Here is a 27,482-nt window from a genome sequence, read left to right as displayed (position 1 = left end):
ATCACAGATGGAGTCTCGTGCTGTGCAGATGAGCGCGTGTCAGTGAGGAGATTAATCACGCATATCCATCTCTCGCCCAAAAGAAGGCGTGTCGCTTCCCGGTCAGTAGCATCATCCAGCGGCTCTTTGTCTCGCTGCTGTGTGTGTCGGTACCGGGCAGAGCTGCTCGTGCTCGAGTCATGGCAGCAGCGCCCGCGAATCCTCGCACCGGGAGCACGAGACCGCAGCTGCCGCCCTGTTATTACGAGGGATACCTGGAGAAAAGAGGAGGGAAAGAGAAGGTAAGCGGACATTATGACATGTCAAACACTTGATCTGATTATGTCAATACGCGCAGCGGCGTCTGATACGCATGGCATATGCTGCACGCGCGCATTGTGTGGATATGGGCGAGGTTTGCATGGATCAGCTGTCTGAATATTATTTAGTTTGCCAAGTGACCACTCAAATATTGTTTGTGCATTTCTATTGTAACGTTAAATGGATGCATGAGCCGGTGTTTCTCTGTGCCATGCGTTATACCGCTGTCTGACAGCTCTTTAAATGCCATAACTCATATGCCAGCTCTTATTTTTGTCTGTTGGTGCTTTAAATTCTCTGTTGCCTCTCAGCTGCTCTGGTAGTGGACACACCTTAATGCAGTCCGAAGTGTGTGATTAATATGATCCATCACTGTTTTAATCATCAGGCATTCATTGATAGACGCGAGAGTGAGATGCATCTATCATGCTACATTTAGAACCGAGTTCGCTGTTATCTGCTGCAGACAGTGTCATCATGTCAACTGTCATTTAATATGATAGAATAACACTGAAAGTCCCGATAAGTAGTGCATGACTTTTACCAAAGTGCACATTTGCAAATACTGTTTTCATGTAACCGAGACACTTTGAACTTATTAATCTGGTTAATAAATACTACGGTTTAGAAATCATTTACATACCGACCTCACTGTCAGTGCATAATGCACATTTTAGTCAACTGACTTCAAACTATGCAAAATAAGTGTTTAATTTCTTTGACTTCATTTCAGCATTATATCATCCATAAAAATATGCTTTCTAGATATTATTGGACTTATGTAATATCAATATATATATATATATTTTTTTTTGTGTCACTAAATTTATATATATATTAGTGCTGTCAAACGATTAATAAATTTTTGTTTACATATTATGTGTGTGTACTGTGTATATATATATTTTTTTTAATTATTACATACATAATTATAAACACAATTATTTATTTATTATGTGTGTGTATATATAAATACAAACACATGCATGTATATTTAAGAAAATTGTGTTATGTTTATATATTAAATATATTTATATATAATATAAATATATACATGTAAATATTTTCAAAATATATCCTGTATGTGTGTATTTATATATACATAATAAATATACACAGTAAACATACATATATTATGTAAACAAAAACTTTATTTTGGATGCGAAACCATGCAATAATATTTACAAATCAATACAATGTACAGACAAATGTTTTGTATTAATCTTTGTGAGTAATGAATAAAATGTAATCTTCCTTTTAAGTGACCAAATTAATTATTTTATTATATTACATTATATTTTCTATTTTTATATATATTATACACTTTAGTATGTAAAACTCTGAATATGCAATAGCTATTAAACAATGCAATGTACAGACAAATATTATATTCAGTTCAAAACTACAGAAAAAATGGTGTTGACTAAGCACCACTTACACAAATGAATCCCAGATTGCATATTCAAGAGGGACTATTGAGAGGGGTTCAGGTGCACCATGAGTGAGGGGGGTGTGTAGGGGGGTGGGTCTCAGATTTAGGACAGCTGTGCTCCGGGTCGGTGTGTGTGTGTGTGTAAACTGTGCCCCGGGGAGCCATGAGCTGCCACTGAGATCAGGATTGAGCCAGACAAAACAGAGAATTACAGACAGAAGAATAGTAATCTATGCAGAAACGACTACCATTTACTGCGCTGTCAGAGCATTAGCATGTCAAAATTATGTGTTAGAACCCTGAACACACATTTAACCACCCTGACTTCAGAAAGAGATAATATAGAACAATAATGTCCAACTATAATGCAAATTGAGTTATAACATACACATCTTGTATTTACTTAAAAACCAGAAATGGAAATTTGGCTTTTGTTCTCTTTGGATGCAGGTAGCTCGGCGTTTATGGACATGTTTATGTGGAAACACGCTGTACTTCTTCAACAATCCTAAGGACACAAATGTAAGTGATATATTCAGGGACTGTACAGATGTTTGCCACATACAATCCTCTATCAGGAGCATTAGGATATAGAAGGACATTCTTCTGCAAATCCCCTTCAAATCTGAAGTCCATCGTAACCTTATCGTCTCATTAAGCGCAGTCAGCCATGAGATAGCAGATGGCACAGAGGAGTTTTATCAGACTCTACTTAATTGTGGTTTCAGTATTGATTTTCATTCTGAACCCATGGAGATAGCAGTTTCAACTTCTATAACCTCAGCTGTGGACGGGTAGGTTTATCTATTAGTAGTAACATGCAAAGTTTGCTGGAAAACCATACTGTGTGGGAGCTTAATATTTACATAGTGTGATCACTTGTAAAGTGTTTATTCTGGTATGTTATTCTGAGTAGTGGCTATTCTGAGTTGTTTTTTTTAATTATTACAAGAATAGTTTACCTCCAAATATCATTTACTCCCCTTCATGCCGTTCCAAACCTGGATTATCATTCTTCCTGGAAACACAAAATGAGATCTTAGGCAGAATTTCCAAGCTACAGTTTTCCACTGAACAAAAACAAAAATGTGTTTTGTTTTTTTCTCATATTTATATGTATTTCTGAATTTTTACAACCAGAAAACAACATGTGAATTATGGAAATTGGGGATATGGAGAAAAAGATGATTTAAATTGTTTATATTTATGATCATTTCCTCCAAAGCAAAAGGTCTTATAGTGTAAAATATGAAAGCAAAGAAATTAAGACAGCCATAAATATTAGCATTGTAATTTTAGTGTGACCTGTATTAATAATAATAGTATAATAACAATAATAATTGTATTCATTATTTTTATATTTTTTATATTTATATAGTAATTTTTTGTACGTTATTATATAATAATTATTATAATGCAATTATTAATTTATTTAAATAATAAAAATAATTTATTATTATTATTATTAAAATTTGATTATTTATACATATTTTTGTAAATATTTATTAATAGGACTTATTATTTATTTTATTTTATTATTTTCCATGAGTGTCCTGGCCAAGATAGGCAGCCCAGTTATACAAATACACATACAACAAAAACAACAGTACATCACAACAATAAAATATTACAGCATTAGAAGCATTTGCAAATCATTAAATCATTTTCTATTGCACGCAAAAGTGTTTTAAATTTACCAAGAGACACCGACTGATTTAGCCGCAGTTTCATTTGAAGAGAGTTCCAGTCTGACGATGCAGCAAATGCAGTTTTACCTAAATTAGTTTGTGCTGAAGGTACATGAAGATTATTAAAGACTGGGAACGCAATGAATAGTTAACAACTACTTTTTGGTGAATGAAACAACAGAGACAGGATGGCAAAAAACCCAGAATAGCTTTGTAAATCAATAAATACCAATGCATTTGCCTTCGAACAGCAAGTGAAGACCAGGCAACTCTATTATATAGTATACAATGATGTGTAGAAAATTTACAATCCATAATAAATCTTAAAGCACCATGATACACAGCTTCCAAAGAGGCAAGAAGATGAGAAGAGGCATGCTGATACACCACATCCCCATAATCAAGAATCTGTGAAAAAGTTCCAGACACAAGCTTCTTCCTTGCATTAAATGAAAAGCAAGACTTATTTCTGAAATAAAATCCTAGCCTCTTCTTCAACTTTAATTGCAAATAATTAATATATGAATCAAAGCGTAGTGTGTCATCAATTATGATGCCCAGGTACTACTCTGACACTAATGCGATCAGTTTCCCTTGCAGAGTTCGGAGAACAAAAGAACCATCCAAAGAATTTCTAGAGTTTGATAACCACATAAATTTGTTTTCTCAAGACCAACTTCAAAGAAAAAACCTTGCTTGAATAATATCAAACGCTGATTGTAAGTCACCCAAAGCTTGTTTTTTTGTAGGAGCAGAACAATAGATGACAGTGTCGTCTGCATAAAAGTGGAACCTTGCATTATCAATGTTAACGTTTAAACAATATATATATATATATATATATATATATACTTTATTTTGATTTATATTATATAATAATGGTCCCAATACAGATCCTTGGGGGACTCCCGTAGACACTTCCAATAAGTTTGATTTGATACCTTCCACTTGCACACATTGAGTTCTTCCCTTTCAATAAGTATTAAACCATGAAACTACATTGTCTGATAGACCAACACTTCTAGTAACTATTAATTCTAGTAATTATTGTTTAAAAAAATTAAAAATGAAATAATAGACATTAGAAATTCTGCCCAAAACCTTTTTTTGTGTTTCAGAAAAATCAATCATGATTGGAAAGGCATTTTAGGGTAAACTCTTCCTTATGTTGCTCTGCATATGTGTGTTTTCTGATTAGTATGTAGAGAAGTTGGATCTGAGTGGGTTTGTGTCTTTGATCGATGACCCAAGTCGTGATAGGAATCTGGAGGCAGCCAGACTGAACCTCCGCATGAAGGATGGAGAAATCAAACTCACTGTGAGTATCAGATATCTGTCAGTGTGCATGCATCTCATTCCCCTCGTGCCCTTCATCTCAGCCTCACACCCACAGACCGTTCACAGACCATCTGATGTGGATTGCACACTAAATGGCAAGAGCTTTCTTGAAATGATAAGCTCCAGTTTGTATGCTTGGTCAGTCACACTCCAAGTGCACATCTCAACTTTCACTCACTCCTGTATGAGCAAATACAGGTCTTCGCAAACTTCTTCAAATGGAATTTACCTTCGACACACTGCAGAGAGTTTCACTTTCATAGGCTATTATTTTACTCCTGTTTATTCTCACAACATCTGATGCCAGTAGTAACATTTCCAGACAGCTCCATGTCATATTATGGTCAGGTCAAGACTAAACAGTGCACTATCAGCCATTGAATATGCTGCAGGCTTTGCTCAGGAAACCCTTGGGTTATTCTGCATTCAGAATTAGGGCCGATTGAGAGATTGTGTAGAGATTACCTTCAAAGAGGTACAGAAACACTGTACTATACGATACTTCCTCTTACGAACCCCATGAGCAGCCCTTCCATACCTCAAAGAAATACGTAAATAACTGTTCTTTGAGAATATAATTCACAAATACTAATGTGCTATATTGCATGGACTTATAGTTATTAATAATATAATTAACGTCAATGTCTCTCTCTTTCTTCTCAGGCTCCAAATCTGGAGGCGCGTGAGCTGTGGAAAGGTTTTCTCTACTCTGTCGTAGATGTAAGTTCAATCAAATGAGGAAATGTTTTTGACAGAAGTTGACACATTCTTTAGTGTCACGGATGAGTTTATGCTCTTACAATAAAAACTGTGTAAATGCTACTTAGTGCTAGCAGTTTGTTATTGTACCCTAGAAACTCTAGGTCAAGTTCTGTATGTAAACACATTCAACAGTGAATTCCAGTCAGGCTTATTCTTTATACCATCTTGAATAGTGTTGTTCTGAGTTTAATGAGATCTGAGACCTTTGAACTGCAGAGTTTGCGTTTAATGACCATGTTCAAACAATGCAGCAGATTCCTTTGTTTCTTTTGGTTTAGGAAAAATGGTTTGTTTTGTGGCTGATATGTTTATCTAGAGAGCAAGGTAGCTGATATTATTTTGATATACACTACTGGTCAAACGTTTGGCATCAGTATGATTGTTTTGTTAGTAAAAGTAAATTATTTTATTCCACAAGAACACATGACATTTTTCAAAAGTGACAGTCGAGACATTTATCTTACAGGAAATTTCAAAATATCTTGGAAAGAGAAAAAATTGATAAATAATAAGAAATGTTTCTGCATATTAGAATGATTTCTGGAAGATCATGTGACGCTGAAGACTGGAGTAATGAAGCTGGAAATTCAGCTTTGCCTCAGGAATTAATTACATTTTAAAATCTATTTTAATAGAAAATGGTGAATAGAAATTAATAATATTTTGCAATATTACTGTTTTTAATGTATTTTTGCAAATGAATGCAGTCTTGGTGAGCATAAGGGACTTTCAGAAACATTCAAAAAATCTTGCTTATGTCAGACGGTTTAGTGTACATCTAAAAATTACAGTTCTGAAAATTGTATGACATTAAATTAAATGAACACAAATTTAAATAGTTGTGTACATAATATTTACTTAAATATATCCAAATGACACTCCGGTTGCACATTTATTGACACTTCTGTTGGTAGACTTTGACACTAGATGCATTTTTTTTCTCTTTATCAGACAATTATCATCTGAAATAAATCAAATGTCGATTGTCTTCATATATTGTTCTTTTACTCTGTTTTTATCATTGTGATATGAAGCGTTTAATAATTTGATTGCTATATTTCGATGCTTTTTGGGACTAGAAATACAAGTGAAATGCAATAGAGTGAATATAACAAAAGCTTTTTGGGAAAACTGGAAGTGGGATTACTTTAGATTACTTGTATTTTATTTTCTGCTTATTTTTTAGCCTATTTTTGACTTTGTTAAATCTTATATTGTTGATGGTATTGTGGATGTTTTTCAGATTTTACAAGACATTAACTTTTATTATCTATTTTATAATTAAATCAGTTCATATGAATGTTTTTGTTGGACTTTAGACATGTAATAAAGTCAATTTTCCGTCCATCGTATTACATGAGCAGGTGTTAAAAACTACATATCACCATCATATCCACTGGCTGTAGTTCAACACCACCAAAACCCCTCCCACACGCTTCTGATTCTGCTCGCATGTTTTTATAGATAAAGAGATCAGAGTCCCTGTGCATAAAGCCTCACTGTGGACTGTATATTTAACCGTGCAAATCAGAAAGACACATGCTTTGCATTTGATTCCAGCTGGCTGTGCCCACGACTCTCACCCTCTTGCCCGGGCAGCTGCACATGCTGAAGGAAGTCGTGGAGAAAGAAAAAATGCGTCGAAAGGCACGTGCATGTTCCAGAGCGCCCTCGTCCCCTCTCTCGCTCCCGCTGGTGGGGGAAATACCTGCGTGAGTATCTGTTTATGTGAGCGAGTGTGTTTGTGGGAGACATTCTTGAGCGTCTGAGTGTTTATACACAGCTAAAGCATCACTTGTAATCTAATACGAGGAGTAGGGCATTTCCTTTTCTAAAGGATTTCTGCCTACCTGATAAAACGCATGAAAAATTTAATGGATTTACTGTGCATCCTGCACAGCAATAAAAATAATCAATAAACAGTTTCTTCCATATCAATCTAATTTTATATGTCAATTCGCAGAACTACAAAATGGAGCCAAACTTGAATATATGTGATATCTTTATTTGGATGCTTTTCGAAGGTGTATGTTTTATGAGCTTTGTGCGGTGTGGTTGATGTGTTATAACTCATCTATTGAGGGACTGTATTTGCTACTGTTGTCACGTTTTGTCATGTTCTTGTTCAAATGGCACTCCTTAATAAGGTTTTACTTCTTATTACTCAATAAAAACAGTGTTCGGCTGGGATTAGGTCATTTTATTTTGTTTTCTATTTGTAGATTATACTACTCATTTTTAGGCTTTCTTTACCAAAATATACTGCATACTTAACTGGTGTGTATAATCTCATTCTTAGTGCATGCTTGAGACAGATGTTTATGTAGTTGTGCTTCTGTCTGTTATTTGGCAGGTGTTTCAGGCCTGTGTCTCGTACTGAAGCCGAGGTGCTGTTAGAAAGACATCCAGACTGCGGGAACATGCTGCTCAGACCAGGCCGGGATGGAACTTCACTCGCCGTCACAACACGACAAGACCTAAACGGGTAAAAACACGGAAATATCTCTCTCTTTATCAGTATGATTTAGAGATTGAGAGCATTCCATTAACTGCCAACAATATACTTTAGTTCTGTTCTAAAACCTAGTAAGCTGCCTTGCTGGCTACTAGCTGACTTCTAAAACAGCATCCTAAACCAAATAGAACATCATTGGTTTCATTAAACATCATGACTTAGATGCTTATAAAAGATGGCAACTCTGCACACTACATAAAATAATGCTCATGAAATGCAGTGCACAGGAGACCAATAGAGCATAAAATATACAAAGCAGGCTCAGATATTAGTGGAAAATAATAATCTTTATTTTTCACTACTAAATGAAATGTAATTAAAGTTGACTTTTGTTGTTTGTATGACTCATCTGGCATCTTTAATTTTCTTCTACTTTGTGCAATTTATTCTTAAGACTAATTCATTATGTCATCATAAAGCCATTATGACAATCACTGGATTCCAATGTGAACGTATAAACCTAAGACGTGTCACTTGTATAGTTTTGAATGGGGAAAAATGCACCACTTAATATGGCTGCTCTATCGCAGGAAGCCCTGCCTTCTGAACGAAAGATCCAATCGCTAAACGTTAAAGTCAGCGCATCACTGCAGCTGCCGTTAGAAGTCCCGGTTGCTATAGAGACGGTCAGCGTTCTGAGCAGTGTTGCCTGATTGGGCGGTTTTGAATTTGATTGTTGTGGACAAAATTTGGGTTGGTTTTTGGTCAGTTTGGTGGTTTTCAAAACCTATAAATTGTATAAGCTAATTGGTTAACAAACAAGCCCAAGTGTGCATATATAGCCTACTGCATGCATCCAATCAGTCATCACAACGTTACTAAACACACGCACACTGCAAAGACAACTGGTGCTGATGTTGACGTCGCGGCCGCACTTTTAGCCAATCACTAGGGATCAGCAGACAGACGTGATGATTCATGAGCGATGGGTTTTTAGCACGATAACAGTTCTGATTTTGAATGTATAACAGTATAAGTGATCATAATGCCTATATATAAGTTCGATGGTAAAGAGTGGAGTGTTTTAGCTCTCAAAACGTGAATTACACCTGTTGAGGGAGATGACATGAAGGCTATATCACTGCAACTCTGAATTCAGAGCAGTTAATTTATTTAATCAAAATCTATTTATATCTATACGATCCTGTCTTTTAAACGGTCCAGATTGGTATATCCTTTAGTTTTGACTGTGCAAAATTCTTTATCTGCTTGCATATTTTAATCATATTTGGTAGTTCTCTTTAATGTATTTGCCCCGATTTGATCCATGGGAAATTTTTCTAGCATTATATTTATATTAATTTGTCGTCATTATTTCGTTTGGAGTTAAAAATGGCTCTTATCAACCTTGATTTACATTCTATCACATTATTTTGACAGTTACAGTTTTGGGTGGTTTTTGGGCGGGTTTTTGTGAGCTTTTGGGCTGGAAATCGTCCATCCAATCTGGCAACACTGGTTCTGAGATTTGCACTTAGGACTAGCACATGCGCACTGGCTGATCTTAGCCTGAAAAATAAGCTTTTTATAACACTATTTGAGCAAAAGAAACAACGTTTATGACACAGTTGTCAGATTTCTTTGGTGATTTCAAATACGAAATTTAATAGTTAGCTTAGTGAACAGTTTTGGAGAATTTGATGTTTCCCCATTCAAATAGATAGGAGTTGCACTTGGATGCCCGAGAGGCGTTTCAAAGATGGCCGCCAAGTGACATGACTTGTCTTAAAGGGACTTTGGTATAAATGGACATTATGGCTGCAACTGAAAAATGCAGCCTTCAGAGGAAGCATTCCAAGGCAGGAAGGCATCAAGGCACGTCCGAATCCAAAGTTAGCTTCACTTCCTGTCTCATGAGATACCTTCATCCGATCGATTTTTGAAGGCAGCATGGATGTATCCTTCGCTGCCTTTGATATCCCACAATCCTGTGCGTTCCATTCCGTGATGGTTGAGCTAAAAAATAAAGATGGCATCTAAAAATTGCGTTTGTGTGTAAATGTATATTTCTGATTAACTTTTTGCATTTTTGATGTTATTTCTAGCGAGAAATTAGTATTATAGTAATTAAATATTTGTTTAGTTATCACCAAAACTCGTTCTATTTTGTTGTAGATCATTAAAGCGTTACGCTGCATCAGAAGCCTGTCCGAAATCAGTTTCGTGAGGTGTCTTTGTGCAAAAATGCTCTTAATCTTGAAATAATCTTATTTCAAACAGAAAACAAGAATATTTTGTTTACCCCATTGGCAGATTATTTTGCTTGTTTCTAGTAAAAACTTCAGCTTGTTTCTGAAAACAAGACGATAATTTTTACTTGCCTAGAAAATCCTTCTTGATTTAAGAATTTTTAGATATTTTGGCTGGAAACAAGACAAAAAATCTAAGTAAGAAAAACATTTTTTGCAGTGCATTTAGTCATTCAAGTACAAATTAAACATTTTATTTCTGACAATTGCCAGGGCAACATTTCTCAGTTTTATTTCTATTTTATTTCAACTAACTAATTTTTTTTTTAATCGTTTTAGTTTCAGTTGACAGTAACAGTGCTGCACTGGATATGTCAGTACACATCAGAATAGAGTCATGCTGGTTTCTTTATATATAAACAATCTCTCTTTTTTTTCTGTTTCAGATCAGTGTTCAGGCATTACAGAGTGACACAGAAGCAGCAGGGTGGTTACATCATCGACGTGGAAAACCCAGTATGTTTCTAAATAGAGAGAATCAATGCGAAAACACCAACCTTGGGGAAATCTCAGTCCTCCTTTTTATTTTGTCCTTTCCTGCAGATTCCCTGTCCCACACTTCACGACGTTATCAACGCACTGGTGGAGAAGACCGCTGGGACTCTTCAGCCGTTTATATTAGAAGAGCCTTATGAAGAGAACATCAGTATGTCAAAAACACTTTCATACACATATAAATGAACACATTCTGAATTCAGCATCTAAATTTCCTTTTCCTGTAGCGTTTGTTTCGTCCAATGATGAGAATGGAGAGCGAACCCTGCACTGTGCTCCCACTGGACCTCTTTCTCGAGCTCCATCACTGCCACCTAAACAAGGTACCTCACATCTCATGCTCCACAGCTCAACACAACTACATCTGCTGGCATTTGTTCATATATTGAGAGCTAAATGGCAGAAAATATATCAGCATTGCTGCAGCTTCCTATGATAGTGTAGTCTAGTGGTTAAAATATGACTAGAAAAGAGCTGCTGACTAAAAGATAGAAGGTTCAAACCCCACAGGATTTTATGCTTTTTTTTTTTGCACAAATTTGACTTTTATAATGAATAATCTGTTATGCCAGTTTCAATGCTCCTGCCAAACAACATGCAGGAACAGTTGCACTTGGATGCTGTAGTGACTCTTGTTGCAAAAGTATGAAACAAGTCTCAATCTGTGTGTTTGAGCAATTTGTGGCATGTAGGAATGGCATAACACTGAGAAAATGCTGGCTATGTGTGAACATCAGATGTAGGGCTGTACACTGTCGTCGATGTGAACTAGTGAATGCTTTTATCCAGATCAATATACAGTACAGGCTATGTTCACCCCAGATTCTCTAGACTGACTGGATGAGTTTGTGTGTGTGTTCAGTAGGTACAGACAGGTGGTCACTGCGGTCACAGACGAGATCTCCCAGTTCCTCACCAAGATCCTTTTCTCCGTCTGGCTCTCCATCCAACTCCATGAGAAGGCTGGTTCTGTCTCCCTCACCGCTCTCTCAGAGTAAGACCCCAGGGATCCAGCTTCAAAACAGTTTATAAAATTTCACTGTAATTTTAAAATGTAGTAATATTTCATAATATGAAATTGCAATGCTGTAATATTTCATAATATTACTGTTTTTTTGTTTTTTTTATCACATAAATGCAGCGTTGGTAAGCAGAAGAAGCTTTTGAAAAGCATTTATTAAATCTTTCATAATTTTTCAGTGGTAGTTTATGTGCTGTGGTGTCTCACAAACCCCAGACATACTGAAAGTATAATCAATATTAACAGAACATGAGGGTGGAAATATGACTTTATATTAAAAAATATGACTAGGAAGTTTTCTTCCCATCAGGCCTCACAGACGAGCTCAAACAGAAGCTGGAGAAGAGACGGACCAGTCAAGAGTGATTTCCTCCTCGTTTCTGCCCACCCTTCGTCATCTCATTCTTCCAGTGCCTTCCAATAAAGACTGATGTCCTGTTAAACGGACAAGGACTCCCTGTAATCCACATTCTTCCCTCAGTGTGACTTAAACAATGCCGCTTTATTAATAACACGAGAGCCGAGGTCCACCAGCTTATCCTGCCTCCTTATCCTGATTATTGACATTTAAATGGGAAAAAATCTGAGCCAAGATTCTCTATTACCTCTAACTCTCTCTATTCTATTAATTAGACTGTAACACTCAGGTTTCTACTGTCAAACCATGAGTGGAGGGGACATTTCCACACATTTAAGAAAAAGCACATCAAACTTGTCTTAAAATGAAGGACTTGTACTGGTTTTAATCAAGCACTAACTGTGAACTGGAGAGAAGTGATCTAAATGTTCAGATGATTGTGAATCTGGTATGGTTCAAGGTAGGGTCCCAAATTAACACTCGCCAAGCGCCAAATGTGCATATATAGGGCCTATTGGGTTAATAAAAAGCAAATACATTTTGCAAAAGTGACTTTGATTGTATTTTAATCGGTCAGTGCGTTCCCTGATAATCGAACCCATGCAATGCAATGCTGTTTGATCCACAGGATTGCAAATAAAAACAGTAACTTTATTAGGAATGTGAAATTAATACAAATTGAATTGTAAGACTGACTCACTGCTGAAAGTGACATGCTGTAAAGACTAACCATCTACCAAGCCTGCTATACAAAGGTTCTAAAACCAGCCAGGTTGGCTGGTCATATCTGCTCTCCCATCCTGGCTAAACTGGTCACGCTGGTCTCCCCACCTGACCAGCTAAAGAAAAGGTTAAAACCCCGCTCTATGGGTTGGAAGACCAGCTAAAATGAGCCAACCATCTTAGGCTGGTTTCAGCTGGGGGTTTTTCTTCTTCCTTTTCAGACAACTGTCATGACTGGATCAAATAATTTTTCCCTCAGTGAATATAAAGCAGTTCATGGCCATTAGGAATTATTTGTGGCCATAAACTGAGGTGTGGCAAAGTTAATTTTTCATTTTTAACCCTGCTTCCTAGTATCTCAGTAGATCTGTTATGTTTTAAAATTTGTATGATGCTTTTGGACACATTTGCAGAAGAGTTTATGAAGCAAGTTTTGCTCTCATAAAAATGGTGTTTGAACATAAAGGAGAATTCAGCCTTCTAGAGGTGAGTTTTTCTCAGATTTGTAAGCGTTTAGGTTGAGAGACTGTTGCATTTGTGTTTCTGATCGACCAGCTGTCATCAGTTTCATGAACATGCATGGTGCTACTGTGACTTTGTAGGTTTCATGTGATGTTAAAATAATTTCTTGTTATTTATAACTGATATTTATGGGAATTAAAGGGAAGGTTTTGTAGAATTCACCCGCTGTTCTAGTTTTATATGTTGTTGTGAACTGAGTGTTTGGTTTGTTTACATGCTAACAGCTAATTGCCGCCATCTTGCGACTGAAAACGTAACTAAAACCCGGAGATCTTCACAATAAATTTTGTGGCGAGTATAAACGTTTTGATAAATTACCAGAATTTCAGGAGAGTGTAGAAGTTAAAAAAGAAGAAAATATTTGCAAAAAAACAAACATTTCTCAAAAGACGGGACTTGTTTTTTGCGGAGACGAATGTTTTTTGGACTGTTTTAGAGGAAGCTTAGCTAATATACAGGTAAAACATAAAATACATTTAACTATTGAATTATATATTGGTTAAATGGCCGGTTATTTGCCATAATAAATGTATATCATCGCAAAATAAATCCCTTCAAGAGAGGCGAAGAAGGGTTTATATTGACCTCCAGGGGGTGCCAGTAACCTTCAATGTTTACCTCAATATTTCATTGTTATTGTAACGTTAATTGAATGATAAATGCTTCATAAAACAAAGTCTAGGCCTATATTTAACTTTGAAAATGCCTAGAGCCTATCCAGTGGGCAGTTGACCATCCTTAGAAGAAGAAATGTGGTTGAAATTGTGAATAATTGTTGTTTCAGGCCGTTCATTGCTAATTGATTGCAAACAAAAATCTTAATTCATATTGTTCACTATCAACATAGATTAGACTTTCAAAATAAAAACAAACTTTAGCAGTGATTCATGATGTTTATTCATCTGTGAAAAACTCCCAGTAGCTACAGAACAAGATCATCCAGATAATCTGAATTATCAAAAAAAACAATTGTAACAATGTCACAATGAACATAAAAAACAAGTTTGGATAGAAGCAGAAGCTGCAATGAGCCAATGAATGACCCTCGCAAAGACTCAATGTGAATGCAAAATTTGTTTTGTAACTGAGAAAATCAACCTCAGTTTTCTCTTTTGTTTACTACAGCTGCAAACTTGTCTTTCTTGAAAATCAGATCAGAAAACACAATACAGCCTGTCCTACACTCCTCCTCTTTCTACAACACACACTCTTGCTGACACTTGTAGTGACTTGTTTGAGATTGAGGAGCTTCTAAAAGCATGTTTTTTTTTCCTCTCTCTTTTCTCTCCAGTAGAAGAATGTCTTTGACTTCACACTGCAGGATCCGAGCAGTTTAATGCTCTCTCACACAAAGCAGAAGACACCATGAGCTCCATTCACTGCAGAGGCACGACTCTCAACACACTCTGCTGCCTTTGAGACTTAGACCACTTTTGATTTGTTTTGCACTTGAGGGCTGGAACGGTGTGGTGTGTGTGCGTTTAAAGAGGAACCACTCATGCAAAAGCACAGGAGAACTGAGAGACTAACTGAGAATTTGGTTGCATGGTGAGTTGCCGCTTGACCCACATTTTTCAGCCATTGCTGCATTTAAAACGTATTTTCAGAGACCAGTACTGAAATGCATTCTGTGGAAACAGCTGATCTGTTTTCACTTGTGTGAGGTTTATCGATCTCGCACTGTACTTTTCTTTTGTTGACTTGTATATCAATTATTGAAAATGAGATTTTGGTATTGTTTGTGATGTCATTAACCTGTCTGATTATGATGCTCATGCGTAAAGTGCTTAAACACCTTATAATATACTATTACAGCATATTATTATTATTACGTATTATTATTATTATTATTCTTTCAAATGTAGTTTGAATTGAAGTTTAAGTAATAATGTACTTTTGCCAGTATTATTTTTTTAAATATATATATATATATATACTTCTATTTAGCTTTATTATTTAGTTTTAATTTTAGTCCTTTTAGTTTCATTTAAATTTTCAGCTAATATGTAAATTTTCTTTTATAGTTTTAGTTATCAATGATAACACTGTACAGTACTTAAAAGATTACCATCATATATAGTCCAAAAATGCTATATTTGTACTGTAATAACATGGCGGGTTTTGCCAAGTTTATTGCAGAAAATAAATTCTGAGACAACCAAAATTATATGGTTCTTAAACATTTTGTTTATCAAGATAATCTCCACAGATGAGCACTTTTTTTTATCTCCAAGTCTAATTGCAGTTGATAAGTAAAAATCTAAAGTTGTGAAGTTTGAGCTAAAATAGTTTGCAAAAGCACAATTTGTAAAAGGCTGTAAAAGACTGTAAAAAACGTGTCAGCAGCCGCCTTTTTCAAGACACATAAAAGCTTAAAATAAAATCACAAAGGGGTACTACTGATTTATTTTATGGCGTGGAATAAAACATGAAAATATCTTCAGCTTATGTTATTTCGGGCATTTAATAAAACACGCGATGGAACCGGAGGTTGAAAAGAAATCCAGTTTCTAGATTTTAGGACTTATTCCTGCAGCAGTCTTTTCAGAACAAACAACTAGAATACTAGCATTATTACTCTTATTATTTATGGTATTTAGTAAGCTATTCAGAATTCTAGTCACTTATCATATTTCAACTTGTCAAATAGATAAAACACAAGTATACTTCCAAGGCACTCACGTGGTAAGATAAAACGCCTTTAATGTACTGGGCTTAAATCATTACAAAATAGTTCAAAGTAGATCTGCGCGTTTCGGCAAAAACAGCATTCTTCAGGACACACAACAATTGCTCAAACAGGTATTCTTAAACTGGTGTTAATCATCAAAAACAGCTGGTTAATATGTAGGTGTGGCTAAGACTAGCTTCTTAGTACCAAAAAAATTCAAGGGAGAGAAAATAATAATACATTAAAAAACACACATATAACAGTGTAGGAATTTTTTGTAAAAATCTTTGAGTTTAAAAATTTGTGTGTATATGTACATTCTCATAATGTTTTGACCTGTTTGGTGTTAGATTGAGTTAATTTGCACAATTTCTGAAAATGACTTATTATGGGTGTCCTTAAACATAGCGTGATTAATTTAATGGATTAACTCATTCTGTATTAAATAAAAAATCCCAATATGTGTAATTTAGGGCTAGCAGTGTGTCAGGCTGTGGTAATTCGAATTGGCCTATATTAGCAGCTAGTAGGGTAGAAAGTCCCCAAGATGATTTAAACTTAAGCATGTGCATGTGTGACTGGTGAAATATGAGTGGTATCTGATCAGATCTACGCTCATGCCACAGCCCATCTCTCTAGACATGCCATAATCATGCTCTTAGGCTGCAATGTAGTAAATATATGCCACTGCAAACAGATAATAAATGCACCAATGAGCACTTGTGTTTCCAGATGTTGGAGGCTTCCAAAGACCATGCATTGATGGTGCATTCGTACGTTGGTTGCAATGCAGTCATTCACAATTAGCAGCACTTTACTTTAAGTGATGTGGTTTGTTTGACTGGTTGAAAACCAAAACTTGTCATGCATTAACATTTCCTCTCTCATTACATTTATTGCACGTTGCAACTTGAGTCTGTAATTTTTATTTTTTTTTGTATGAAGGACAATCAAATGGATGGAAGTAGACTTAAGGAAATAGACTAAGCCACATTTATCCAGGTTTTGGGTTAGTAAGCAACCACCGTGCAAACACGGGTTACAAAAAGATGGTACGTTTGTTTTTCCTGTTTCTTCATCATGCCTGTTAGGTAATACCAGCTTTCGGACAATATTTCCTGGGATCTTTATCAGCATGTCATCTTTAACAACATGGGAAGGAGAGATTACTTTTAAAAACTGTTTAACTTTTCAGATTGTACATCCGATTGTGCGTGTCACTTGTGAAAATAGTTGTTGAGGTTTGTTAGACATATCTCAGGATGTGGTAGGGTTTTTTTGTTTTTTGGTGAGCTATTCTGGCTTTGTGTCATTCTGTGGCTCGGAAAAAAAAGAACCGTGTGTCTCTGTCAAGGTCCTAGAGTAAAAGCTTTCATCCTCCACATTAGCATCACTATAGCAGTGACAGAAATACTGCTGCCAGCACCCCTGCCTGTTCACACACTCTCTCTCTCTCTCTCTCTCTCTTTCAGATGGCCTCACAGGGTTCTTTGCTGCTAAAGTCATATATCTCAGTATGGAAGCGTTCCGGACTGAAGCAAGGATGAGGAAATTCTGACAGACAGAAGACAGAGGAATCTAGCACTCGCACCTTTTAGACCAAAATCACTGAATGATGTTTCTGCTGGCTGTGCTCTGTGTGTTTTACATCTGGAGTTCAGCGACGCTGACCGGCGGATTGGGATCGACAGCGAATACCATACCTCGCAAAACGGTGCCAATTAGTAGTAAGTTGAATTTATGATAATTATGTTTAGACGTCATTACAAAATACCAATGTACTTTGATGTAAAGTGGTCTCTGAAAATATTTGGGCACCTAAAAATGTTTGAATTATGTGTATTAGATACAAAATATCAAATCAAAATGTGGAATCTGCAAACAATTTGTGTTAAAGCCACTGTATGCCATGGTGCTTGGTATTTGATTTGCATATTCATATATAAAGGTGCTTTAAAGACTATTATGGTATTACTACCGTGCTAGTGTCAAAAGTAATTTATTTATTTATTTTTCCATTGTGTGCCAGTATTCATGGTAATAACATTTAAATTTATTTATCGAATTATTCATTTTTTATTCGTTTACTTTTGTATATTTATTTATTTTGTGTTTAAATGTGTTTTGATTGCTTAGAGAAGATATGGACCACAATTCTTTCTTCGAACAATGTTTAGTTGTTCTGTGTGTGACTTTTCCATTTTTGGCAAACGTTAGCTACTCCTGCCCTTGACTGTGGCCTTCATTTGTTGCTAGGTAATGGGGGACGTTTGTTTCGTGAGGAGGGTGTTTGGAACTACACCACTATGCTTCTGAGGGAAGATCTCAACATGCTCATCCTGGGTGCCAGGGAGGCCATTTTTGCCCTCGACCTTGATGACATTACAGTCAAAAAGGCCATGGTGAGGTCTTAAATGAATATTAACAAAAACTTATTTGTTTGCTAAGTCATTAAATATTATTCTGCAGACTGTTTTTTTGTTTTGTTTTTTGTATATATGGATGATGGTAAATTGTATTGATTCTCCACAGGTGAATTGGCCAGTTGCAAAAGATGAGCAAACAGCCTGTTCCAATAAGGGAAAAGATGCTACAGTGAGTTTTCACATCTTTTGTGCTCATTAATATATGTTTTAAAGCAGTGCATTCCTGGCACCTGCATTTAATGTTTTGTATTATAGTCCTTTGTCTTGCTTTATTAGCAGATATGCACACTTTGATAACTTTGATAAGTGTATTCATTTATCATGAGTGGGCAGAATGCAGCTTATTAAAGCTTTAAGACATGAATTGTTGAAAATCTTAGCAAAATGTACTTAAAATGATCTTTTCAAAATAAGAGTCTTTTCATGGGACAATCTTCATTTTTTTAAATGTCATCTGCATGAATTTCATATTTTATTCAAATATCTTGGTAACTAGATGTTTAAGGATGTTTTAAGACTGACTAACCAAAGCAACATGCAAGGCAGCGTCTCTTCATATTGATAATTACAGCACATATCAATAGATATACAGGTGCTGGTCATAAAATTAGAATATCATGAAAAAGTTGATTTATTTCAGTAATACCATTCAAAAGGTGAAACTTGTATATTAGATTCATTCATTTCACACAGACTGATATATTTCAAATGTTTATTTCCTTTAATTTTGATGATTATAACTGACAACTAATGAAAGTCCCAAATTCAGTATCTCAGAAAATTAGAATATCAATTAAGACCAATGCAAAAAAAATGATCTTTAGAAATGTTGGCCAACTGAAAAGTATGAACATGAAAAGTATGAGCATGTACAGCACTCAATATTTAGTTGGCTGGATTTGTAGCTCCTTTGGCCTGGATTACTGCAGCAATGCGGCGTGGCATGGAGTCGATCAGTCTGTGGCACTGCTCAGGTGTTATGAGAGCCCATGTTGCTCTGATAGTGGCCTTCAGCTCTTCTGAATTGTTGGGTCTGGCGTATTGCATCTTCCTCTTCACAACACCCCATAGGTTTTCTATGGGGTTAAGGTCAGGCGAGTTTGCTGGCCAATCAAGAACAGGGAGACCATGGTCCTTAAACCAGGTACTGGTAGCTTTGGGAGTGTGTGCAGGTGCCAAGTCCTGTTGGAAAATGAAATCTGCATCTCCATAAAGTTGGTCAGCAGCAGGAAGCATGAAGTGCTCTAAAACTTCCTGGTAGACAGCTGCGTTGACCTTGGACCTCAGAAAACACAATGGACCAACACCAGCAGATGACATGGCAGCTCAAATCATCAATGACTGTGAAAACTTTACACTGGACCTCAAGCAACGTGGATTATGTGCCTCTCCTCTCTTCCTCCAGACTCTGGGACCTTGATTTCCAAAGGAAATGCAAAATTTACTTTCATCAGAGAACATAACTTTGGACCACTCAGCAGCAGTCCAGTCAAGACGCTTCTGATGCTGTCTCTTGTTCAAGAGTGGCTTGACACAAGGAATGCGACAGCTGAAACCCATGTCTTGCATACGTCTGTGCGTGGTGGTTCTTGAAGCACTGACTCCAGCTGCAGTCCACTCTTTGTGAATCTCCCCCACATTTTTGAATGGGTTTTTGTTTCACAGTCCTCTCCAGGGTGCGGTTATCCCTATTGCTTGTACACTTTTTTTCTACCACATCTTTTCCTTCCCTTCGCCTCTCTATTAATGTGCTTGGACACAGAGCTCTGTGAACAGCCAGCCTCTTTAGCAATGACCTTTTGTGTCTTGCCCTCCTTGTGCAAGGTGTCAATGGTCGTCTTTTGGACAACTGTCAAGTCAGCAGTCTTCCCCATGATTGTGTAGCCTACAGAACTAGACTGAGAGACCATTTAAAGGCTTTTGCAGGTGTTTTGAGTTAATTAGCTGATTAGAGTGTGGCACCAGGTGTCTTCAATATTGAACATTTTCACAATATTCTAATTTTCTGAGATACTGAATTTGGGACTTTCATTAGTTGTCAGTTATAATCATCAAAATTAAAGGAAATAAACATTTGAAATATATCAGTCTGTGTGTAATGAATGAATCTAATATACAAGTTTCACTTTTTGAATGGTATTACTGAAATAAATCAACTTTTTCATGATATTCTAATTTTATAACCAGCACCTGTAAATCAAATTCTGAGTAAAAGTCAAACATACCATCGGAAACAGAAGTGTTTGGTTCTGCTTGGTCAGAACTGAGGTTTCACTTCACATCACGTCACATCACTTATTAGTTCCCCTTGGATGCACTGTTTGTTTTTTCTTTAGAATGACTGCAAAAATTATATCAGAATTCTTCATGAAAGAAACGATGACAGAATGTATGTTTGTGGAACCAAAGCATTCGCCCCAACCTGTGACTATATGGTGAGTCTCATGAAGTATTAGTGACCACAAACATAAAATGTCCAGTATATAGTGCTTTATGTGTTTGTTGCATGTCATTCTTTTAGTCCTATACAGATGGCAGTCTGACTTTAGAGGGCAAACAAGAAGATGGGAAGGGGAAATGTCCCTTTGATCCTTCTCAGCGATACACATCAGAGATGGTTGGTATGTACTGCCTCTTTATTTATGATGTTGAGTATAATACGATAAAAGTACTTGTGTACTTTGCAGTGTCACTTTGGAAAAGAGCATCTGCCAGAAATGCATAAATGTATTGACAGTCATATTGAATCACACTCTTTCAAAATAACCATAACGCATAATGGAGTGTTACTTTAATACCAGTAGTTTTCAACATCATCACTCTCTTGCAGATGGAGTATTGTACTCTGCCACTTCAATGAACTTTATGGGTTCAGAACTGGTTATGATGCGCAGCTCGGAGGAATCCATACGGACAGAGTTTTCAAGCACCTGGCTTAATGGTGAGATACAAGAATCGTGATGCCTGACCAAACCTCCAACCACAGTATGGTTAAAAACAGCCAGAACGTATTAGCAAACTCATTGTAGTACCCTTAAAACAAAACATAACAGTTTTTCCCAAGCAAACACCACTACTTTCATCAAATGTCAGCTATTTTTTTTCCATTGTGGCTTTTTCAGTACGTGACTATAAAAGAAAGTTGTACTTTTATTTTTATATATTTTTGTATGTATTTATTTTTGTGCACTTGATGACTGTTTTTTAGGTAAACCGAGGAATACTAATATACTATTTGTAGCATTTCCATTCATTTCAGTTGCAGTTTTCTTGGTGGGTGCATTCAACGCTTGAATGTTTTGTTAATGGGTTGCCATCATATGCTGTGTGCAAAGAAATGGATTTTGAATTCTACTTTTTATTGAGCAGTCAAACGTAAAACTCCCACATAATGGTGTTTTTATGCCATCTACTAGCAGGGATTAACTTTAGCTAACTAATCAAGCTTAATCAAGGGTATTTAAGTCCAAATGCTTGTTAATCCTATCTAACCAACTAATCATTTGATGGGAAGCCAATGTATAACAGCGGTTCGGTTAAAACAAGTGTGTAATATAACATACTTTCACTATGGAGTGATTGGTGCCAGACAGGGTGGTTTGAGCATCTGCTGATGACAGTCAGAGAGAAAACACAAGAAAAGCAGCAGTGGCTGTGGGTGAAAACGCCTTAACACTGACAGGAAGGTGATAGTAATTGAAATATGTGTTTTTGTTTGTCATTTAAGAACCACATTTTATCCACATGGCCCACATACGGGAGGGAGAATTGAACTCAGAGGGGGACGATGACAAGGTCTATCTGTTCTTCAGTGAGACAGCAGTGGAATATGACTCCTACACCAAGATGGACGTCTCTCGAGTAGCTCGTGTCTGCAAGGTAAACTCCCTTGGCGTCATAAGAGCTGCATTGAGAGACATTACAGCATTTCCTGTCTATACCACATATTACATCTATGCAAAATGTAATTTCTCTCAGGGAGATTTGGGTGGGCAGAGGACGCTACAGAGGAAGTGGACTTCTTTTCTAAAAGCAAGGCTCGACTGTCCCGTTCCAAACAACAACCTGCCTCTTCTGGTCCAGGATGTTTTCCACTTGTGCCCCGGTGACTGGACCACCTGTGTGTTTTACGCTGTCTTTAACCCACAATTGTAAGTATGAGATCTTTTTGTTTTGTCTTTTGACAGTTCATTGTTGATTCAATTCAGTTCAATAATAGTGTCGATGTTGTACAGTTTATAAATAATGAAACATTATTTCTGATCCACAGAGACTCCTCTCAGTACTCCGCGGTGTGTGCATACAAAATCGAAGACATCAAGACCGTGTTCTCAAAGGGCAAGTTTAAGGCTCCGGTTACCGTCGAGACGTCGTTTGTGAAGTGGGTGATGTACTCGGGTGATGTCCCCGATCCCCGACCCGGAGCAGTAAGTCTTCTGTTCAGCACTTGTTCTATAACACTGATTGCCAGAGGTCACTAACCTTCACTTTGTTTTCAATTATAGTGCATTGATAATCATGCCAGAGAAATGGGTTTCACCAAATCTCTGGAGCTGCCAGATAAAACCTTGCAGTTTATTAAAGACAAGCCTCTGATGGACCAGGCCGTCAAGGCCAGTGGAGAGAAGCCCCTGCTGGTGAAGAGAGGCGCTGCTTTCACTAGAATTGTGGTGGCCACAGCGACGGCCTTGGACGGGACCAGCCATCAAGTCATGTTCATTGGCACAAGTAAAGATGCCTTTATGCAAATCTGTAGTGTTTATAATCAGTAAACCCTCCAAAAGTATCCAACTTTTTCTTCTTGGAAAAATGGGCGTGGCTTCCATTCCCACGTCCAGCTATTTCTATAGCTATATATATTTTAGCGTGTATTTAACTGAAATTGTTGTCTTGTCTTCTGCATTGTGTTGTGTTCTGTTATGCATCAGAAAGCGGTTCAGTGCTGAAAGCTGTGAATTATGACGGCGAGATGGTCATTATGGAAGAGATTCAGCTATTTGGGCCCTCAGAGCCAGTGAAGATACTGCGACTTTCCAACACCAAAGTAATAACAGATGCGTTTATTGCTCACTTAGCAACATCGTGAGCTGTGTGTGTCTGTTTCTTTTCAGCAAAGCTAATTTTATTCCTGTAACTTAACTGGTACAACAAAGTTATGATGAATGGCTTTCTAGGTCAAAGCTTAAAGAGCAGCTAACATTAATTTTCTGTATACATTACCATTCAAGGAACTGTTTTCTATTTGAATATATTTTAAAATGTATTTTATTCCTGTGATCAAATCAAAGCTGAATTTTTAGCATCCTTACTCCAGTCTTCAGTGTCACACAATCCTTCAGAAATCATTCTAATAGGCTGATTTGCTGCTCAAGAAACATTTTTTATTAATGTTGAAGGTGTGCTGCTTAATATTTTCATGGAAATGCTATTACATTTTTTTTACCTACATTTTCATTTTTTTTTTGGTGGTTTGATAAATAGAAAGTTAAAATGTTCAATTTAATGAATCTTTGCTTAATCAAAGTATTAATTTCTTTGGAAAAACTGAACCCTAACCTAACCCTCACTTTTAACAGTAGTGTATTTCCACAGTGCAGTTTTATAGGACTATTTTATGTTCAACTGAAGCAAGAGTCAAAATTATTGTAATTTCTATTATTGTCTATAGAGATGTTATAATAAGGTATGTGTGATGTCATCCCAACAACAGCTGTACGTGGGTTCGGATGTGGGCGTGGTTCAGCTGTCCATCAATGAATGTGGGCGGTACCACACGTGTCTGGACTGTGTTCTGGCCAGGGATCCGTACTGTGGCTGGGACCTCAATGCTGACCAATGCTCTACCCTAAACAGCACACACAGAGCCAGGTAAAAAGTCAAATAAACCTATTTACAAATAAATAAATATGAAACCTCAAATTCAGGAGAAATTATATTTTGCTTGAAGAAAATGAAGCCTGTTTGGGGACCATTAAAATGATCAGCATTGCCACATTATTTTATTGACACATTTCTCATGCAAAAAATAGCATTGTGTTACTGTAATACATTAAAATTCTATTATTGCTTAAGTAGTAAACTTTGAATACATAATTTGTTTTAATGTCTTTATTGTCTGTACTGTCTCAAGCTTTACAGCATAAATTAGTTTGAATTACCAGTCACACTTTAGTTTGGGGACCACTTCTCACTATTAACTAACCATAAACTACAACTTTTGCCTCAGTAAAGTCTTAATTTGCTGCTTATTAATAATTAGTAAGGTAGCTGTTAAGTTTAGGTATGGGGTAGGATTAAGGGATCTAAAATGGTCATGCAAAATAAGGCATTTAATATGTGCTTTATGAGTACTAATAAAAAGCCAATATGCTAGTAATATGCATGCTAATGAGCTTTTTATAATTCATCTTACTGTCAAAAGTGAAATGACTGTATGCGTTACATTAATGGACATTTTAGGGGGAAAAATGCAAAAATGTGTTTATAATTCAAAGTTTTGTAGTGATTGCTTGCACACACCATTATAAATATTGATATTGGCATATTGCTGATTGTAATATTATTTCTTCCACAGCACTGTGATTCAGAGTTTGAGTTTTGGTTATGCCAGCCAATGTCCACAAATAGGTACTTGTATTATATCCAAAAGTCTTCAAACTGTATGTTCTGGTAGGAACACTAAAAGTAACATCTAGAACGTGTGTTACAGATGACAGTAAGTCAGTGAGCATCTCATTTTTCCACGGCAATACCGTGAAGCTGTGGTGCCAGCCTTATTCCAACCTGGCACAGGTTCAGTGGCAGCTGAACGGACTACCCATCAAAGCATCAAACACCTTCCAGATTCTCTCCGACAGCCTGATGATCATCAACGCCTCCGCAGACACCAGTGGCCGCTACACCTGCAGTTCTGTAGAGCGTAATTACAACACCCAGCACGTGGCATATGATCTAAAAATGTGGTCAGCATCCAGGACTACAGCATTACTACACGACATTAAGGAAAAAGAAAACACACTTGTGGCCATAGTGGTGGTGGTGTCACTAATTCTAACTATACTAGTCATTTGGAACCTGTACAAAGGGCATTTTCCTTTGCCGTTTTGCCATAGGAGGGAGAACAGTTGCGAACAAAGTCTGTATGAGAACCAGCCTCGAGAATATAAAATAGCATCATCAACTGTGAACTTGAACAGCAACAACAACCATGTGAACAACTCCAGCTCTAGAGAAACAGACCGACTCTCAACCACTGTAGGTTCCTCAGGTCTGATCACATTGAAATATATAGACGATGAATCGGAGATTTGAGATTTTTATGCACAGGCTTGCTAATGCGGCTAATCGTCATTTACATGCAGACCAAGCCCACTAAGGCTGGCTCCTCTTTTGCAGCTGTTAACTCTTGACTAAACTGCTGTTTTGACCTACATTTTGTTCTTCATGAATCCTTACCTTCACTTCTAAATGCCATCGTTCAACCATCATACTCAAACATGTCCAGTGAACAAAAAAAAAGACACTGATTCAGACTTTTTTGCATAAGGTCTGTCTACATTGCAGGTCACTTTGGCCAAGAATCACCAATGTACTTTTCAAGGACAGTCAAATCACTTGGTGGTCATATTTGCAACGCCACCGGGCAGCTATTTCAGTCATGCAAAACCAACTCCGATCTACTTGAATGGGGAAGTAGTGAATCTTAAAAACTGCTTGGCAATATTTCAACATTCTAACATGAACTGCCTCATAAATGTTGTTTCATACATTAAAATAGTGTTACATTAAAACATGTGCTAAGTGTGAGTTTTAGGACCCTGAGTGTTTCTGTGAGAACCGGAGCATCTTCATTCTAATGTAACAACTTTAAAAATTGGCAATTGGCTGTTTTATTTATAAGCCATGACTTACTAGTGTCATCATATTGCGTTTTGCGTCCTCTCCCTTTCATAGAGCCTGTCCCAATACCCACACTTGCCGTCCTGACTACTTGAGAGCGGATGCACATGACAGGTTGGCAAGAATGTCCCAGGTCTGAAAAATGCCAAAGTTCAGTGCCAATAGCTCGTCGGAGCAGGATATGAGGTGTATCCCATCGTTCATCATGTTCAGGAACTCATGTGCCCTATATTTTGAGGTTGAAAAGTTCAAATAATTTTGGTGGTAAAACATAAAGTGATGCATGTTTTTTGGGTGTGTATTTATTTATCACTGCTTTTTATCACTTAATTAGCAACATCACAATTACTAAATCATGTCACCTGTTATATAGGACCTACTACACATTTAGAAGTTTATTTTAAATCGAGTATTGAAAATTCAAACGTGTAAATTGCAGTTTTACAGTGCTAAGTCGTGTGTTCTAACTGGTTATGAAAACTCTACGTACCTTTGCAGTCTTCACACTCTTGGCCCAAATCCAGGAAATATTCAAAGTAGGCAACTGGTTCAATGCAAAGACCGCAAGTGTGGGTATTAGGAAAGGCCCAATATAGTCTTATAGAACTGCCCACTTACACAGGAAATGACTGATCACGTACCAATATAAGTTACTTTTACTTGCCACATTTAATTTTGTTTTTATATGGTTCATGTGAAATACAGTACACCACGTTAATAGATCTAAAGTCATATTCACACCAAGAGCGATAACTATAAAGATAACTATAACAATAATAACCATGTAAGTGTCTACAGCAATAGGCGATAATATCCTGTTTATTATTGCATTTACATTGTCTGCTGCTTATCATTGGCGATACAAAAAATTCCAACAATATTCCTCTCTGGTGTTATCCTTATAGCTGTGGTGTGACTTCCTCTTCTCTAAGAATTAGAATGATTACAACTTTAGTTATAGACAGCGTCCTTGGGGTGAATGGTCTGAAAAATATGTAGTTTACTTGCTTCAAAACAAACTTTTGCCACAAACAAACTCTCTCAAAACCAGTGATTAGCTCAAAAATGATCATTTTATGAACC

General features: G+C 36.7%; 2 protein-coding genes across 2 annotated transcripts; both read left to right on the top strand.

Moving 5' to 3' along the window:
- The first annotated feature begins 134 nt into the window (after positions 1-134).
- LOC306846121 (signal-transducing adaptor protein 2-like) lies at positions 135-13,367 on the top strand. Its single transcript, XM_079379245.1, has 11 exons — positions 135-281; positions 2,183-2,254; positions 4,619-4,738; positions 5,422-5,478; positions 7,081-7,232; positions 7,874-8,005; positions 10,671-10,740; positions 10,828-10,930; positions 11,007-11,102; positions 11,642-11,773; positions 12,111-13,367. Exons 1-11 carry the CDS (start codon positions 180-182, stop codon positions 12,164-12,166), a joined length of 1,092 nt encoding a protein of 363 aa, XP_079235371.1. The 5' UTR covers positions 135-179; the 3' UTR covers positions 12,167-13,367.
- LOC306846099 (semaphorin-4E-like) lies at positions 13,096-26,689 on the top strand. Its single transcript, XM_079379215.1, has 16 exons — positions 13,096-13,367; positions 14,695-14,951; positions 17,547-17,801; positions 18,331-18,476; positions 18,607-18,669; positions 20,837-20,935; positions 21,022-21,121; positions 21,331-21,441; positions 22,228-22,379; positions 22,479-22,651; positions 22,771-22,927; positions 23,006-23,228; positions 23,429-23,544; positions 24,211-24,368; positions 25,075-25,127; positions 25,210-26,689. Exons 3-16 carry the CDS (start codon positions 17,687-17,689, stop codon positions 25,809-25,811), a joined length of 2,268 nt encoding a protein of 755 aa, XP_079235341.1. The 5' UTR covers positions 13,096-13,367; positions 14,695-14,951; positions 17,547-17,686; the 3' UTR covers positions 25,812-26,689.
- The last annotated feature ends 793 nt before the right edge of the window (positions 26,690-27,482 follow it).

Source organism: Barbus barbus, assembly GCF_936440315.1.
Source record: "Barbus barbus genome assembly, chromosome: 26".
In the NCBI taxonomy this organism is placed as follows: Eukaryota; Metazoa; Chordata; class Actinopteri; order Cypriniformes; family Cyprinidae; genus Barbus; species Barbus barbus.
Note: the sequence above shows the minus strand (reverse complement) of the source record. Positions and strands in the feature narration are given on the sequence as shown.

Coding starts and splice junctions, on each gene's coding strand:
- LOC306846121 (XM_079379245.1), top strand. CDS start 180: ATGGCAGCAGCGCCCGCGAATCCTCGCACCGGGAGCACGAGACCGCAG. Junction 5,479..7,080: donor TTCTCTACTCTGTCGTAGAT/GTAAGTTCAATC, acceptor ATTTGATTCCAG/CTGGCTGTGCCCACGACTCT. Junction 11,774..12,110: donor TCCCTCACCGCTCTCTCAGA/GTAAGACCCCAG, acceptor TCTTCCCATCAG/GCCTCACAGACGAGCTCAAA.
- LOC306846099 (XM_079379215.1), top strand. CDS start 17,687: ATGATGTTTCTGCTGGCTGTGCTCTGTGTGTTTTACATCTGGAGTTCA. Junction 17,802..18,330: donor CAAAACGGTGCCAATTAGTA/GTAAGTTGAATT, acceptor ATTTGTTGCTAG/GTAATGGGGGACGTTTGTTT. Junction 22,928..23,005: donor CCGATCCCCGACCCGGAGCA/GTAAGTCTTCTG, acceptor TTTCAATTATAG/TGCATTGATAATCATGCCAG.